This window comes from Doryrhamphus excisus, chromosome 11, assembly GCF_030265055.1.
Source record: "Doryrhamphus excisus isolate RoL2022-K1 chromosome 11, RoL_Dexc_1.0, whole genome shotgun sequence".
Taxonomy (NCBI): Eukaryota; Metazoa; Chordata; class Actinopteri; order Syngnathiformes; family Syngnathidae; genus Doryrhamphus; species Doryrhamphus excisus.
The window spans coordinates 20892151-20906050 of NC_080476.1; the positions used below are offsets into that span (position 1 = coordinate 20892151).

At 41.4% G+C, this 13900-nt stretch overlaps 2 protein-coding genes across 5 annotated transcripts in view; one reads left to right on the forward strand and one right to left on the reverse strand.

The window, feature by feature from the left end:
* Positions 1–3766, reverse strand: part of cep152 (centrosomal protein 152) — a 52870-nt gene extending 49104 nt beyond the window's left edge. Inside the window, exons 1-2 of one of the 3 annotated variants that reach the window (XM_058087351.1) lie at positions 3522–3766; positions 2801–2903 (exon numbers count right to left, since the gene is read on the reverse strand). In XM_058087351.1, coding sequence (XP_057943334.1) covers positions 2801–2887 — 87 coding nt within the window. In that variant the 5' untranslated portion in view covers positions 2888–2903; positions 3522–3766. Of the gene's footprint in view, positions 1–2800; positions 2904–3258 lie in introns of all 3 variants that reach the window. The other 2 variants (XM_058087350.1, XM_058087352.1) reach the window with 2 other exon arrangements.
* On the forward strand, positions 3676–13835 carry galk2 (galactokinase 2). Of its 2 annotated transcripts, XM_058087353.1 has the most exons (10): positions 3676–3972; positions 4040–4128; positions 4329–4452; positions 6559–6652; positions 6763–6909; positions 6980–7078; positions 9687–9839; positions 11233–11443; positions 11527–11728; positions 13183–13835. In XM_058087353.1, exons 1-10 carry the CDS (start codon positions 3923–3925, stop codon positions 13388–13390), a joined length of 1377 nt encoding a protein of 458 aa, XP_057943336.1. In that variant the 5' UTR covers positions 3676–3922; the 3' UTR covers positions 13391–13835. The 2 variants fall into 2 exon arrangements, with proteins under 2 accessions (XP_057943336.1, XP_057943337.1); XM_058087354.1 differs by lacking the exons at positions 3676–3972; positions 4040–4128; positions 6559–6652.
* Positions 13836–13900: the final 65 nt, after the last annotated feature.

Sequence of the window (13900 nt, forward strand, 5' to 3'; positions counted from 1 at the left end):
TTGCTTTCTATAGTAATGGTAATGGTTTTATTTCATTTGAACATGCATCAGATTACAATTGAATGCATCACATAATCAGTTCCCAGTTCCACATGTCCAAAAGGAGTAGGAAGAAGCAAATCTTATTAAATCCTACCCCTCCATCTGGTGCTTTTACAATCAGTCACTGTTACATTTGTTCACTTCCTGCTTTCCATACTACAGTTTAAGGTTTTTTTGTTGTTTTTTTTTAACAATGTACCTCGTACCGAAGTACGATGACATAATACAATGACATAATAATTTGATCACTTCCTGCTTTCCTAATATGGTTAAAGGTTTTTTTTGTTTTTTTTTGTCACCTACCGAAGTATGAGGTGATATGACCATACCATGGCATAATGGGTACCATAGTAACTGTCAATGATTTATTGTATTTATTGTATTTATTAGTGATTATTTAGCAAACATCAACTGCTTCTAAATATTTCAAATTTTAACAATTTTAACAACAGCTGGCAACATAAGTCAAGTCGGATGTTTGATTCAGAAAAAACAAAACTGTAAAATTAAATTTCGTAATTTGCTGTGGTCTGATAGTGACAGCTGATAGTATGACACTTTTACAGATAAAATTAGACTAATAATTCAATGCGGACTGTCAGAATTATCAGCGTAAAATAGTGTGTATTAAATATATATTCTGCCCCCCCCTCCCGGGACAATTTTGTTAAATCAAAGTTGCCCGCGAGTCAAAAAGTTTGTTATACTGTGAATAGGTGGCTAATTCAAATATCCACCTAACTAATGCTGTGTATTTTACCTGATGTTAATGCTAACTTTAGCCAGGAAGTTGACCAAACCGCACGTTAACTCTATTCACTTTACTTGTTTACCATGGTGAAGTTAGTGTTCCAGGTATGCCCATATTCATCTCTGTCACTGTTGATTCCAGTTGGCAGTTGGGACATATGGCTCCCTAGCAACAGTGATAGCGCTGTTGCTATGTAGGTCCCGCTCCTACTCCGGACAGTCAATAAATGACTATTGCGTTAAAAAGCAATATATTCTAAATCACAGCACTGACTTCCTCAAACACACTTTAGTAGGAACTAACATTAAGTTAAGTTACACTTTGTCTATTCTCCAACACGTAAACAACAACATATGTGCCATTGGTTTTTCATAAGCTGTTTAAAAATACTCATTATTGGTGAGCGTGTACACCTACATAGGCTACATCATGTTCAATGGTTTGATACTTATATGATCGTTATTAATAGTCCTTGCAGAAATTCATGCTAATTAATAAGTCATTCATAAAAAGGTCATATGATTAAAAAAAAAAAAACATGACAGACATTTCATCCAAGAACTTTGGTCAACCATGCAACCTTTTTATGACCCTCCCTCTGAAAAGAATCAGAATTAAATTGAAACCCTCGTCATTGGGATACACCTATTTTGACTATGAAGGCCTCTAAAAACAATAAACAACGTTGCATCATTTGATAAACATTCTGTGGTCATGCATTAACATGTACACTGATGATAACAATAGTTGCATTATCTTGCCGTATTTTGCTGATTTAAAACACTATCAAAACTTCTTTCTATGTAACAGACTTACATGACTTTGCTGGACAAATAAAACCAGCTGGACTTACTTCCCACAAGGACTGTTGAATGCTCTCAAAATCTTGCACCGTATCCTCAACCATATTAAGCCATCGACACATTGAGCAAGGAAATGTCTGCTTCAACAGGAAATCCAATTGGAAAACAACCAAAGAGTGTCTGGAATGTCGTCGGCTCCACTCAGAACTTGTGCATTTTGCTCCAAAAGGAAAAGCATTGTTGGGACAAAACATATAGCAAAGCTAAATGGAGCAGAAACATTCCACATTTTCCATTTGGTGAGACTGCGATGCACAGGATCCATCAGGGAAGGAAAACAACAGTCGGCAATCAATAACATTAAAACAGTCCTGTTGTTTTTCTTCAGCTTTCTGTATAGTATAGTGTCATGGTGCACTAAATAACCGCATTCATAGTGTGAAAGTAGGCCAATGCCATGGCACATAGTTTCAACCTGACCAACCAGAAAGAAGACCAATAACAAGCAACACAATCTTACAGTGCAGATGTAACCCATGCGTATATAAAATATTAATATGTTACACGCTTCACCCCCCCCAGTATGTGCTTGTATTATATACGGCATGTAAAGGCACCTTTGTTGTACGAGTTAGGTTTAAGGAATTAGTTTTTTAATGTACTTTTCTTTTCTGTAGGAAACTTGTGCAAGTGTGCTAAAGCTGCTGTACATTTTGTTTGTTGTGCACAGGTATGTAGGTCCATTATTGTTTCATTTAATTTGCAAAGAGTCTCGTCGGTCACCTTTTGGACTGCTGACGACGAGGAAACTTGTGCAAGTGTGCTAAAGCTGCTGTACATTTTGTTTGTTGTGCACAGAAATAAACGTTGATAAACGCCCTCTTCTAGTCGGCGAAGAAATTGCAGCCTCCCACCTGGTCTATTTACCAAAAGAACACAATGCAGAGTTCAATTTCAGGCAGTGTCAGTCCAGACCGGCTACACAAAGTTGCTGGGATGAGTCCTAACTATGTGTACCTGCTGAACTGTGAACAAGGCATTTCCTCAAATGCAAACTGCATAATGCAATTATTTGCATTATTTTTGCAGTACATTGGAGTCAAGTGACTTTTCAAAAGTGTCACATTTGATATAGATTTGATTTGTTGTACAACAAAACCCATCAAGTCAGACAACCTGGTGGTTTGTGCATGATGCGTTTTACCTCTTGCTCTCTTGCATAGTCCTCTTCATCGTAATCTTCATCATCGTGCTGCGTTTGAAGAGCAGCACTGTCAAAATCAATAGACATGACGGTGTAGGGAGCGCTGGGAATGACAGCAGAATACCATATTTATATTCATATTTATGATGCATGCAGCAAATGTATGACGGCAATGAAGCGGCCTAAAAGCGATCGGATAAACAAACAAACAATGTGAGTTCTCGCTATGACAGTGCTGCACTTCACTGTGGTTGCAAACAAATTACTAACCTTTTCGAAGAGTTCTGTCTAGACTATTTACTAACGTTTGTTAAGTGCTAGCCACTTTGTTGTTTCCAGGGTAGCTAGTGAGGCTGGCTAACTAGCATTATCAAAGGCATGCCTTTAAAAAATGTTAAGCACTAGGCTTGTTTTAATAAATGCATATCCGGCTGGGTGGATTATGAATATTCACTGACCTGTTGTTAGTTGAACTCAGCTGTTGTTGTCACTTGGAGTAGCGATTTACGTCCCGGTACAAGGAAGCATGTTAGCATGGCACTAGCTAACCGACTTCTTGTATCCTTTTATGACTCGCCCACTTTGAAAAGTCGCGCGCATTGACAGCGCCAAATGCTGTTTGAGTGACTAGTGCGTTAATGTCATTATTTTACTAACGCAATCCTACTCTCGTTCTATACTAGACTAAAAAACAAATATTAATCAGGATATTTGTAGTTACCGTATGTTTTATTTCGTCCTAAGAGAAATAAACCACATCCCCATGGCAACGAGTCGGGTAGTGTAGTCCACCACCATTGTTGTAGTACTGTGTGACCACGTGATTTAACCGTATCACGTTTCTCCTTGTGATTGGTCGGTCCCGCCTCCAACTCCTTCATCGCGCTTCCGTGTGTGCTCGGATCATCTTTTCCACTGTTCCAGAGTCAGTTTATCGGATGTCAATGTACACACATTGATCCTAAATTCCTGGTGAAGAGCTGATTCCTATTCAGGTAATCAGCATCCGGGATCATGTGACAATCAAGTGATTCGCGGCCCGGATGTCCTCATAACTCTGAGCTCTACTGTTTGAGGAAACTAGTGCTTTCAGAGTTTTAACATTTATTTAAACATTTAAAAATGCCCTCTGACCCTCCCAAATTAGAAGCTGCGGTCATTAATAGTAAACGGTGAGTATTTACAACCACGGAGATGCTGACGGATGAAGAAATGTATTGTCTTATTCCTTCTTTATAGGCTCCAAATCGTGAAAGAAACGTTCGAACTCAAGTATGGAGGAGCACCTCTCTTCTACGCATGTGCACCAGGAAGAGTCAATCTCATAGGTAACTTTATTTGTAACGTATATTTGACACAAGAGATACATTGGTTGGTTGTGTTAGACTGTCATTCTCATAAATGAATACCGCCAGTGCGATTTAAAAAAAAAAACAAACTCATTTTGCTTTTCTGCGGCAACTCTGGCTTGAGCAGTGAACATGTCTCTCCATTTGATTTAGTTTTTTGTCTTTATCCCATCTTAAAGGCGAGCATATTGATTACTGCGGCTACTCTGTTCTTCCAATGGCTATTGAACAGAATATCCTTGTGGCCGTCTCAATGAACAAGTCGGAGACAATCCAGCTGACCAACACAAATACAGCATACGAGTAAGACCCTGAATCTTTACACAAGTCCCATGCTATTTTTTCAGTCATTTTAAATATGTCTCAGAGGAAGCCACACTTGTGTATTAGAAGTTGTTAGGTCAAAATTACCAGGATGCTGGAATGTAATCACTTTACTCAGCCGTACTGGGAATACACAGTTTTGTGTGCCTGTAACTTTAATGCAAATTAGCTAATGAGTTGCGTAGGGGTGTGGCTTAAAAGGTGCTCTTGTGTACTCCTTTTTCCACATACAGTCATCCCTCGCTACATCCCAGTTTGACCATCGCTCCCTTGCAAAAACAAACGACTTAATAAATGATGGCCATGACATCTTCAACATGAGTGGGGAAAAAAAAGTTCTCCCAATTAGTGTGGAAGTGGTACGTTTTCCCACTATGTGTCTTTAGTTTAGAATAAATACATTGGAGGCTATCCAGTTAGCTCGGTTGCTTGCCATATGCTTTGAGCAGCAGCCGTGTCTTATGTCCCTGCAGGGATGCCGTAGCCTGAGCATCAGTGTTGAGCAATGTAACGTAAACAAAGTATTGATAATAAGCAGGACTGTCAAAATGGCACGTTAATAGCAGTAACGTATTTATTTAATTCATTGCATTACATTTTTGTATATTGTCATTTATTTATTGAATTTTAAAATATTATTTTAAATGTATTTATTTTATCACTACCTTTTTTTATTGATTGATAGATTTTATTTATTTTTATTCTGACTCCCTTTTTTGTTAAAAGTAAAATCTAAATATTGGTCTTTTTTATTAATAAGCCTGCCTTAAGCCTTTACGTTTTTTTCTTGCTTGATTTATTCCATGAATTATTAGCAAAATTTAGGATAGGTTTAATAAAAATCTTTGTGACTATCACATTTTTTCATGTTATTAATCATGATGAATTAATTAGCTTGTTAAACTGGGAGTGGATTTGATGCCACCTTGCAGTGAAAAAATCGTACCTCCAATCCTGCAGTCCTGCAAAACACATTGGACGTTACTGATGCTTTAGAAAACCTAATGCTAAGATGCTAAAGCTACTTGCCATTGAGATATCTACTCCCGGATCGGATTTGGGATCCAACACATATGGCTGTATGTTAAAAAAAATAAATTGACGTTTTTTTTTTTTTTTTGTCAACTTAACTCCTTTAAAGTTAGCGGCACAAAACCGTAAGTCTTTATATGCACCGGGCACCGTTTATGATCAACACCCACTCCGTGTACAGTGTTTCTATGCACTCTGCAGCGTGACCAACCACAGCAGAGTGGGCGTGCCTGGAGGCGGGCCGTGGATTGATGCATTAAATGCATTCAAACAGACCATTTTTGCGGGAACCATGAAATCCAACAAAACCCAGCTGAATAGGTGCAGATTCTGGAAGGTCTAGACCAGGGGTCAGCAACCCGCGGCTCCAGAGCCGCATGTGGCTCTCCAGTCTCTTTGTTGCGGCTCCCTTTGCAATGCTTGAATATTTTTTAAGCACCCGAGTGGTGAAAATGCACATCTTCGTTATGAGTTTACAAAAATCCAACTTTGTGTGAGACCATGAATGCATCCTGACTGAGTTCTGACTGGTGACTGAATGAGCAGACAGGATGCTATCCAATTCTCTCTGACAGGTTAACATGAAGGGAAATGAGTAATACTTTGAGTTATTTGAGTTATTAATTATTAATTATTATTAATGAGTTATTTGACAATTCTGAAAAAATAAATTAGAGCTCATTTAAAAACAAAAGTTTATCTCCAGTACTAGCAAGAGTACTCCAACTCGTCTTTTTTTTTTCCCTCCAATGTTGTTTTAAACATACAACGTTTTGCGGCTCCAGGCTATTTTTCTTTAGTGGGCAAGTGGGTGAAATGGCTCTTTTCATAGTAAAGGTTGCCGACCCCTGGTCTAGACTATTGTGTGTAGCTGCTCTATAGGAGTCAAAAACTCAATACAAAGGGCCAAAAATGAGTAGGTCCCCTTTCAGAAACGGTGTCAGTAATGCAGATACAAGGTCATTCATTCACTTTCTATGGCGGGGGTGCTGGAGCCTATCCCAGCTGTACTCATCATGTGTACGCAGATGATGGCTGTTTTTATTCCTGCAGGGACGCCACAGTGTCGTGCTCGGGGGATATAGCCATTGATAGAGCTAACCCAAAGTGGTTTTATTATTTCCTCTGTGGCGTTAAAGGCATTCAGGTAGGACTTGGGTACAATGGCGGATGCACACGCCTCCATATTTTATATTCAAATCACATTGCTATCATTTATGGAATTATGGAATTACCCTTCTTTTGTTCTCCGTACAGGAGAAGTTTGGCATTCCACATTTAGCGGGAATGTCATGTGTTGTGGACGGAAACGTTCCACCAAGCTCCGGCCTGTCCAGTTCGAGTGCCTTAGTGTGTTGTGCTGGGCTGGCAACGATGGAGGCAAATAAGAAGTCCCTCTCCAAAGTAAAATGTCTGGTCAATCATTCCCCCCCCCCCTAAAAAAAATACTTCTCAAGTTCCTCTCCTGTTTTAGGTGGCTCTTGCAGAGATATGTGCCAAAAGTGAGCGCTACGTCGGAACAGAGGGAGGAGGAATGGACCAGTCCATATCATTCCTGGCAGAAAAAGGAAGTGTATGTGGTCAAATAATTCATTTATTCTAGTTCCTTATTTGGACTCAAATAGTCCCATTTTTATAGTTTGATATGAGAGCTATTATTACAATATTATCCACCCGATATTACCCGGTATTTTCCCTTTATGAGAACCGTCGTTTAGCATTAGCATTAACATTGCATTGCTCAAAATGTTATTAAACCCTACAAAGTCAGAGCTCATAATAAACTCTGCACGGGTGGGTTCATATTCCACCTACAATCCTTACTAATATCCTTGTAATATGTACATAACAACTAAGGATCGACTGATACATCGGCTGATATTTCGGGCCAATATTTGCCTTCGTTACTTGAATCGGTATCGGCCGATAAGCACGTGAGTTCGCCGATGTCCATGGAAGCAGTCATCACATGGATGCTAGATAAAACCTAAACTACGACAGAAATGTTTTGCACATGTTGAATATTTATTATGGACTGGCTCAGTAGCCAGCCCATAGACTGCTACTGCAAGTAGGCGACGCAAGTTGGCGACGCTATTAACGAAAACGTTCAAAAATGGGCCACTAGATTAGGGACACGCTGTTCTATTATTAGAACAGCACATAGAAAACGAGAATTTACAGACTTTTCACAGCCTTAGCTCAGCCATACGGCCACGTAGAAACGTGATTGATGGCTCATTTTTGAGATAAACGTCTGAACTCTCTCTGTGGCTAAATGCTAATTACTAGCATGTTAGCATGTTAGCATTTAAGCTAATTTACTCATGTCTAAAGGCAAATACACACATGGCATGATGTCGGGAGGTTATAGGACAACCTTGGCACTTTCTAAAGTTGACGCCCTCTTGCTAGGTGCTAGCATGACGACTGTTAGCATGTTAGCATTTAAGCTAATTTACTTACATTTAAAGGCAAATACACACATGGCATGATATAGGGAGGTTATAGGACAACCTTGGCACTTTCTAAAGTTGAGGCCCTCTTGCTAGGTGCTAGCATGACGACTGTTAGCATGTTAGCATTTAAGCTAATTTACTTACATTTAAAGGCAAATACACACATGGCATGATGTAGGGAGGTTATAGGACAACCTTGGCACTTTCTAAACTTGAGGCTCTCTTGCTAGGTGCTAGCATGACGACTGTTAGCATGTTAGCATTTAAGCTAATTTACTCATGTCTAAAGGCAAATACACACATGGCATGATGTAGGGAGGTTATAGGACAACCTTGGCACTTTCTAAACTTGAGGCTCTCTTGCTAGGTGCTAGCATGACAACTGTTAGCATGTTAGCATTTAAGCTAATTTACTTACATTTAAAGGCAAATACACACATGGCATGATGTAGGGAGGTTATAGGACAACCTTGGCACTTTCTAAAGTTGAGGCCCTCTTGCTAGGTGCTAGCATGACGACTGTTAGCATGTTAGCATTTAAGCTAATTTACTTACATTTAAAGGCAAATACACACATGGCATGATGTAGGGAGGTTATAGGACAACCTTGGCACTTTCTAAACTTGAGGCTCTCTTGCTAGGTGCTAGCATGACGACTGTTAGCATGTTAGCATTTAAGCTAATTTACTCACATTTAAAGGCAAATACACACATGGCATGATATAGGGAGGTTATAGGACAACCTTGGCACTTTCTAAAGTTGAGGCCCTCTTGCTAGGTGCTAGCATGACGACTGTTAGCATGTTAGCATTTAAGCTAATTTACTTACATTTAAAGGCAAATACACACATGGCATGATGTAGGGAGGTTATAGGACAACCTTGGCACTTTCTAAACTTGAGGCTCTCTTGCTAGATGCTAGCATGACGACTGTTAGCATGTTAGCATTTAAGCTAATTTACTCACATTTAAAGGCAAATACACACATGGCATGATATAGGGAGGTTATAGGACAACCTTGGCACTTTCTAAACTTGAGGCTCTCTTGCTAGGTGCTAGCATGATAACTGTTAGCATGTTAACATTTAAGCTAATTTACTCACGTTTAAAGGCAAATACACTTATGGCATGATATAGGGAGGTTATAGGACAACCTTTGTAGTTTCTAAACTTGAGGCCATCTTGCTAGGTGCTAGCATGGTAGCCGTTAGCATGTTAGCATTTTAGCTAATTTACTCAAGTTTAAAGGCAAATACACACATGATGTGGGGACACTATGGGACTGCATCAACCTTTTCCGTACTTGAGGCTTTCTTGCTAGGTGCTACCGCGGTAGCCGTTGGCACACCGGGCCCGAGGTTCACAGCACAGGTGGCCAGTCCATCAAAATTTCCGCAGGAATTTTCTAGTTCCTTTTAAAGTTGATAATGGCGTTGAAATGTGTGTTTAAGAAAGCTGAATCCTACTGTGTTCAGTAGGATCAAAAGCAGTATCGGCCACAAATATCGTCCCAAGCAAAAATCGGCCATCGGCTAAGGGTGATGGAAAAAAAATCGGTATCGGCTGGAAAAAAAAACCATATCGGTCGATCCCTAGTGTTTACATTTCAATAAATATTTGTTTCAACTTGAGACCTGGAATATTTGTTATCATCGTCATTTTTTCATGTAAATCGAGTGAGCAAATGCCATCGCTAGTGAATTTGTCTTCTGTCCCCAACAGGCAAAGCTGATTGAGTTTGAGCCTTTGAGAGCCACTGATGTCAAACTCCCAGACGGTGCTGTGTTTGTCATTTCCAACTGCTGTGTCCACATGAATAAAGCCGCCTCTTCTCATTACAACATCCGTGTGGTCGAGTGTCGGATAGCGACTAAGGTACAAACTGCAAGGGGGGGCACAGTTCTCCTGTAATGGTGACCTGTGGTGTCCTATGGTGTCCTGTGGTGTCCTATGGTGTCCTATGGTGACCTATGGTGTCTTATGGTGACCTATGGCGTCCTGTGGTGACCTATGGTGTCCTATGGTGACCTATGGTGTCCTATGGCGTCCTGTGGTGTCCTATGGTGTCCTATGGTGTCCTATGGTGTCCTGTGGTTTCCTGTGGTTTCCTGTGGTGTCCTGTGGTGTCCTGTGGTGTCCTGTGATGTCCTGTGGTGACCTATGACGTCCTATGACGTCCTATGACGTCCTATGACGTCCTATGACGTCCTATGGTGTCCTATGGTGTCCTATGGTGACCTATGGTGTCCTGTGGTGACCTGTGGTGACCTGTGGTGACCTGTGGTGTCCTATGGCGTCCTGTGGTGTCCTATGGCGTCCTGTGGTGTCCTGTGGCGTCCTATGGCGTCCTATGGCGTCCTATGGTGTCCTATGGCGTCCTGTGGTGTCCTGTGGTGTCCTATGGCGTCCTGTGGTGACCTGTGGTGTCCTGTGGTGTCCTGTGGTGACCTGTGGTGTCCTGTGGTGTCCTATGGCGTCCTGTGGCGTCCTGTGGCGTCCTGTGGCGTCCTGTGGCGTCCTATGGCGTCCTGTGGCGTCCTGTGGTGTCCTGTGGTGTCCTGTGGTGTCCTGTGATGTCCTGTGGTGTCCTGTGGTGTCCTGTGGTGTCCTGTGGTGTCCTGTGGTGTCCTGTGGTGACCTATGGCGTCCTATGACGTCCTATGACGTCCTATGACGTCCTATGACGTCCTATGGTGACCTATGGTGTCCTATGGTGTCCTATGGTGTCCTATGGTGACCTATAGTGTCCTATGGTGTCCTATGGTGTCCTATGGTGACCTATGGTGTCCTATGGTGTCCTATGGTGTCCTATGGTGTCCTATGGTGTCCTATGGTGACCTATGGTGTCCTATGGTGTCCTATGGTGACCTGTGATGTCCTATGGTGTCCTATGGTGTCCTATGGTGTCCTATGGTGTCCTATGGTGTCCTATGGTGTCCTATGGTGTCCTATGGTGTCCTATGGTGACCTATGGTGACCTATGGTGTCCTATGGTGTCCTATGGTGTCCTATGGTGTCCTATGGTGACCTGTGATGTCCTATGGTGTCCTATGGTGTCCTATGGTGACCTGTGGTGTCCTATGGTGTCCTATGGTGTCCTATGGTGTCCTATGGTGTCCTATGGTGTCCTATGGTGTCCTGTGATGTCCTATGGTGTCCTATGGTGTCCTGTGATGTCCTATGGTGTCCTATGGTGACCTGTGGTGTCCTATGTACAAAGGCATCAACGGAGCGTTCCATTGGCTTGTCTGTCATGGTGTGCATTCAGATGCTGGCCCATGCGCGGGGGTTGAGATCCAACGGCTTGTTGAAGCTGGCGCAGGTGCAGACGGAGCTCCGAGCATCTCTGGAGGACATGGTGTCTCTGGTGGATGAGGTTCTGCATCCTGAGCCGTACAGCCGTGAGGAGATCTGCAAGGTTCTGGCCATCACCTCCGAGCAGTTTTCCAGCGAGCTGCTGAGTGCCAACACTCAAGATGGTGAGCACAAAAACAAATCCAAACGCATCGGGGAGCCGTGCAATAAAAAAAAAAAAAAAACTTCTTCATGTTCTTCCTGGCAGTGAAACATTTCAAGCTGCACCAGAGAGCTAAGCACGTTTACGGAGAAGCAGCACGTGTTCTGCGCTTCAAGGGAGTGTGTGATTCTGGACCCGCTGAGTCCATCCAGCTCCTGGGAGACCTGATGAACCAGAGCCATGCTAGCTGCAGAGACCTGTATGAGTGCAGCTGCCCTGAACTGGACCAACTGGTGGAAATCTGCCTGTGAGTGGAACATCTCATTGTAGCTCCCCATGGAACACAATGTTGTACAATACATCCTGATGTCCCTCCTTTAACGCAATCGCTTCCAGCCCCAAACGTGATAACTACCAGAATCAATTGAATATCGTTAGAAGTAGAGCTTAGAAAACCAGTTTACGACCTTCTAATCATTAGAGCCCTATCGACATGAAATAACACCCCTATAGTCACCTTTGTACTTGTAATACCTAATAAAATAAACATGATGAGCAATTGGAAGAAGTCGGGGTGCAACTATTGAATATTTTAGTAATCCAGTATCCTACAGAAATGTTTGTCGATTAATCGGGTAATCGGATAAAACAGATTTTTGCTTGTTTAGAGAAATAATAAATTCTCAAGAAAAAAATAAAAAATTTGGTTCATGAAGGACCAATTGGTTGAATGATTGAGATGATGGAGTGTGTTATTTCTTAAATGAACATAGTACATAGTGTGGGTGGTGGTTATGTATACATACATACATACATATATATATATATATATATACATATATATATATATATACATAGCCACCACCCATACTATGTACTATGTCCATTTAAGAAATAATAATAATAATATGTGTGTGTGTGTGTATATATATATATATATATATATATATACAAAACCACAGCTTTTAACTGTCTTGAACCAGTCATGATGTGCTATATATATCACTATATTGACACTTACTATAGTACCCATTATGGCATTGGATGCTCATATCACCCAGTACTTCCGTACATGACAAAGATAAATAAACAAATAAATAATAAAATAAATTAATTAAAAAAAAAAAATTCAACTATAAAATGAAAGCAGGAAGTGAACAAATGTAACAGTTAGTGATTGTAAAAGTACCAGATGGAGGGGTAGGATTTAATAAGCTTTGCTTCTTCCTACTCCTTTTGGACATGTGGAACTGGGAACTGATTATGGGATGCACTCGATTGGAATCTGATGCATGTTCAAATAAAAAGCATAAAAATAACATAGCCGAAATGAAGGTAACACAACAAAAAACGAAGCCAATGACATCACTAGTCACTCAGTCACGCAACAATAAATGGAGTCACAAGTCCATTATAGCACGAACAGCACAACCGAACAAGTCATAACATAACATGGGTGTGTGCGTTAGATCTTCCAGAATCTGCGCCTATTCCAGCTGCATTTCCTTTTGATTTGTGCTTCCTGCCAAAAGGGTTGTTTAAATGTATTCCACCCACGGCATGCCCACTCCTCTGGGAAGTCCGCCCATCTGTGATGTCACAAAGGGGCAGTTTTACCACGCCCTTTGAGCCATCCCAAACTTCTTTCAGGGCTCACGTCCAAACGCGCAATGCACATCACTACTGACACATGATCATGATGATGATGTATTATGAAGACCTTTGCAATGTATTCTAATATACACTTTATTCCGCTGACAGGAAGTCCGGAGCCGTGGGCTCTCGGCTGACGGGGGCAGGCTGGGGGGGCTGTGCTGTGTCCATGGTTCCAAGTGACAAAGTCCAGTCTTTCCAGCGAGCAGTGAGGGAAGCCTACTACCTGCCTGATTCATGTCGAGCAGCCATGGAGAAACACAGTTTGTTTGTATCGAAGCCTGGAGGCGGAGCTGCAATTTATCTTCAAGAATGATCTGTATTGTTGGAGACGGGTGGTCCAAGGACATTACACATTCATTCACGCTCATAAAAAGATGCGTATGAAAAGAATACATGAATGAAGGCTTGTCTTCTTCTCCCAGATGTCCTCGTAACAGCGCACAGAATCCATGACCCCTTATAGCGCTAGCACTAGCACTCCAGCCAGTCTCATGTTTATGCACCAATATTAACTTCATAATTCATTTACAGGAGCACTTTTTGCTCCGTCTTGCTACTCTTTATTAGTACAATGAAGTGGATTATCTTTCAATTGTTGGGGTAAATGCTTCGGTAATTGATAAACCAGTTGCTATTACACATATTCACCAGAAGGGTGTGCTATTCACCAACCACACGGAGTTAACGTGTGCCGTAGAATAAACAGCATCATCTGATATTTGCGCATTTTTTTATAAAGTTCTCAACAGCCATTTTAATTAAAGTGTTTTTGTCTGTTGTACAAGGTTGTGCCTTTTTACCGTTGCAGTCATTACAATTAATA

Excerpts from the sequence above, each read along its gene's own strand:
- galk2 (XM_058087353.1), top strand. The coding sequence starts at position 3,923 with ATGCCCTCTGACCCTCCCAAATTAGAAGCTGCGGTCATTAATAGTAAA. Across the intron at positions 3,973-4,039 it reads GCGGTCATTAATAGTAAACG|GCTCCAAATCGTGAAAGAAA; the intron begins GTGAGTATTTAC and ends CCTTCTTTATAG. Across the intron at positions 11,729-13,182 it reads CAACTGGTGGAAATCTGCCT|GAAGTCCGGAGCCGTGGGCT; the intron begins GTGAGTGGAACA and ends TTCCGCTGACAG.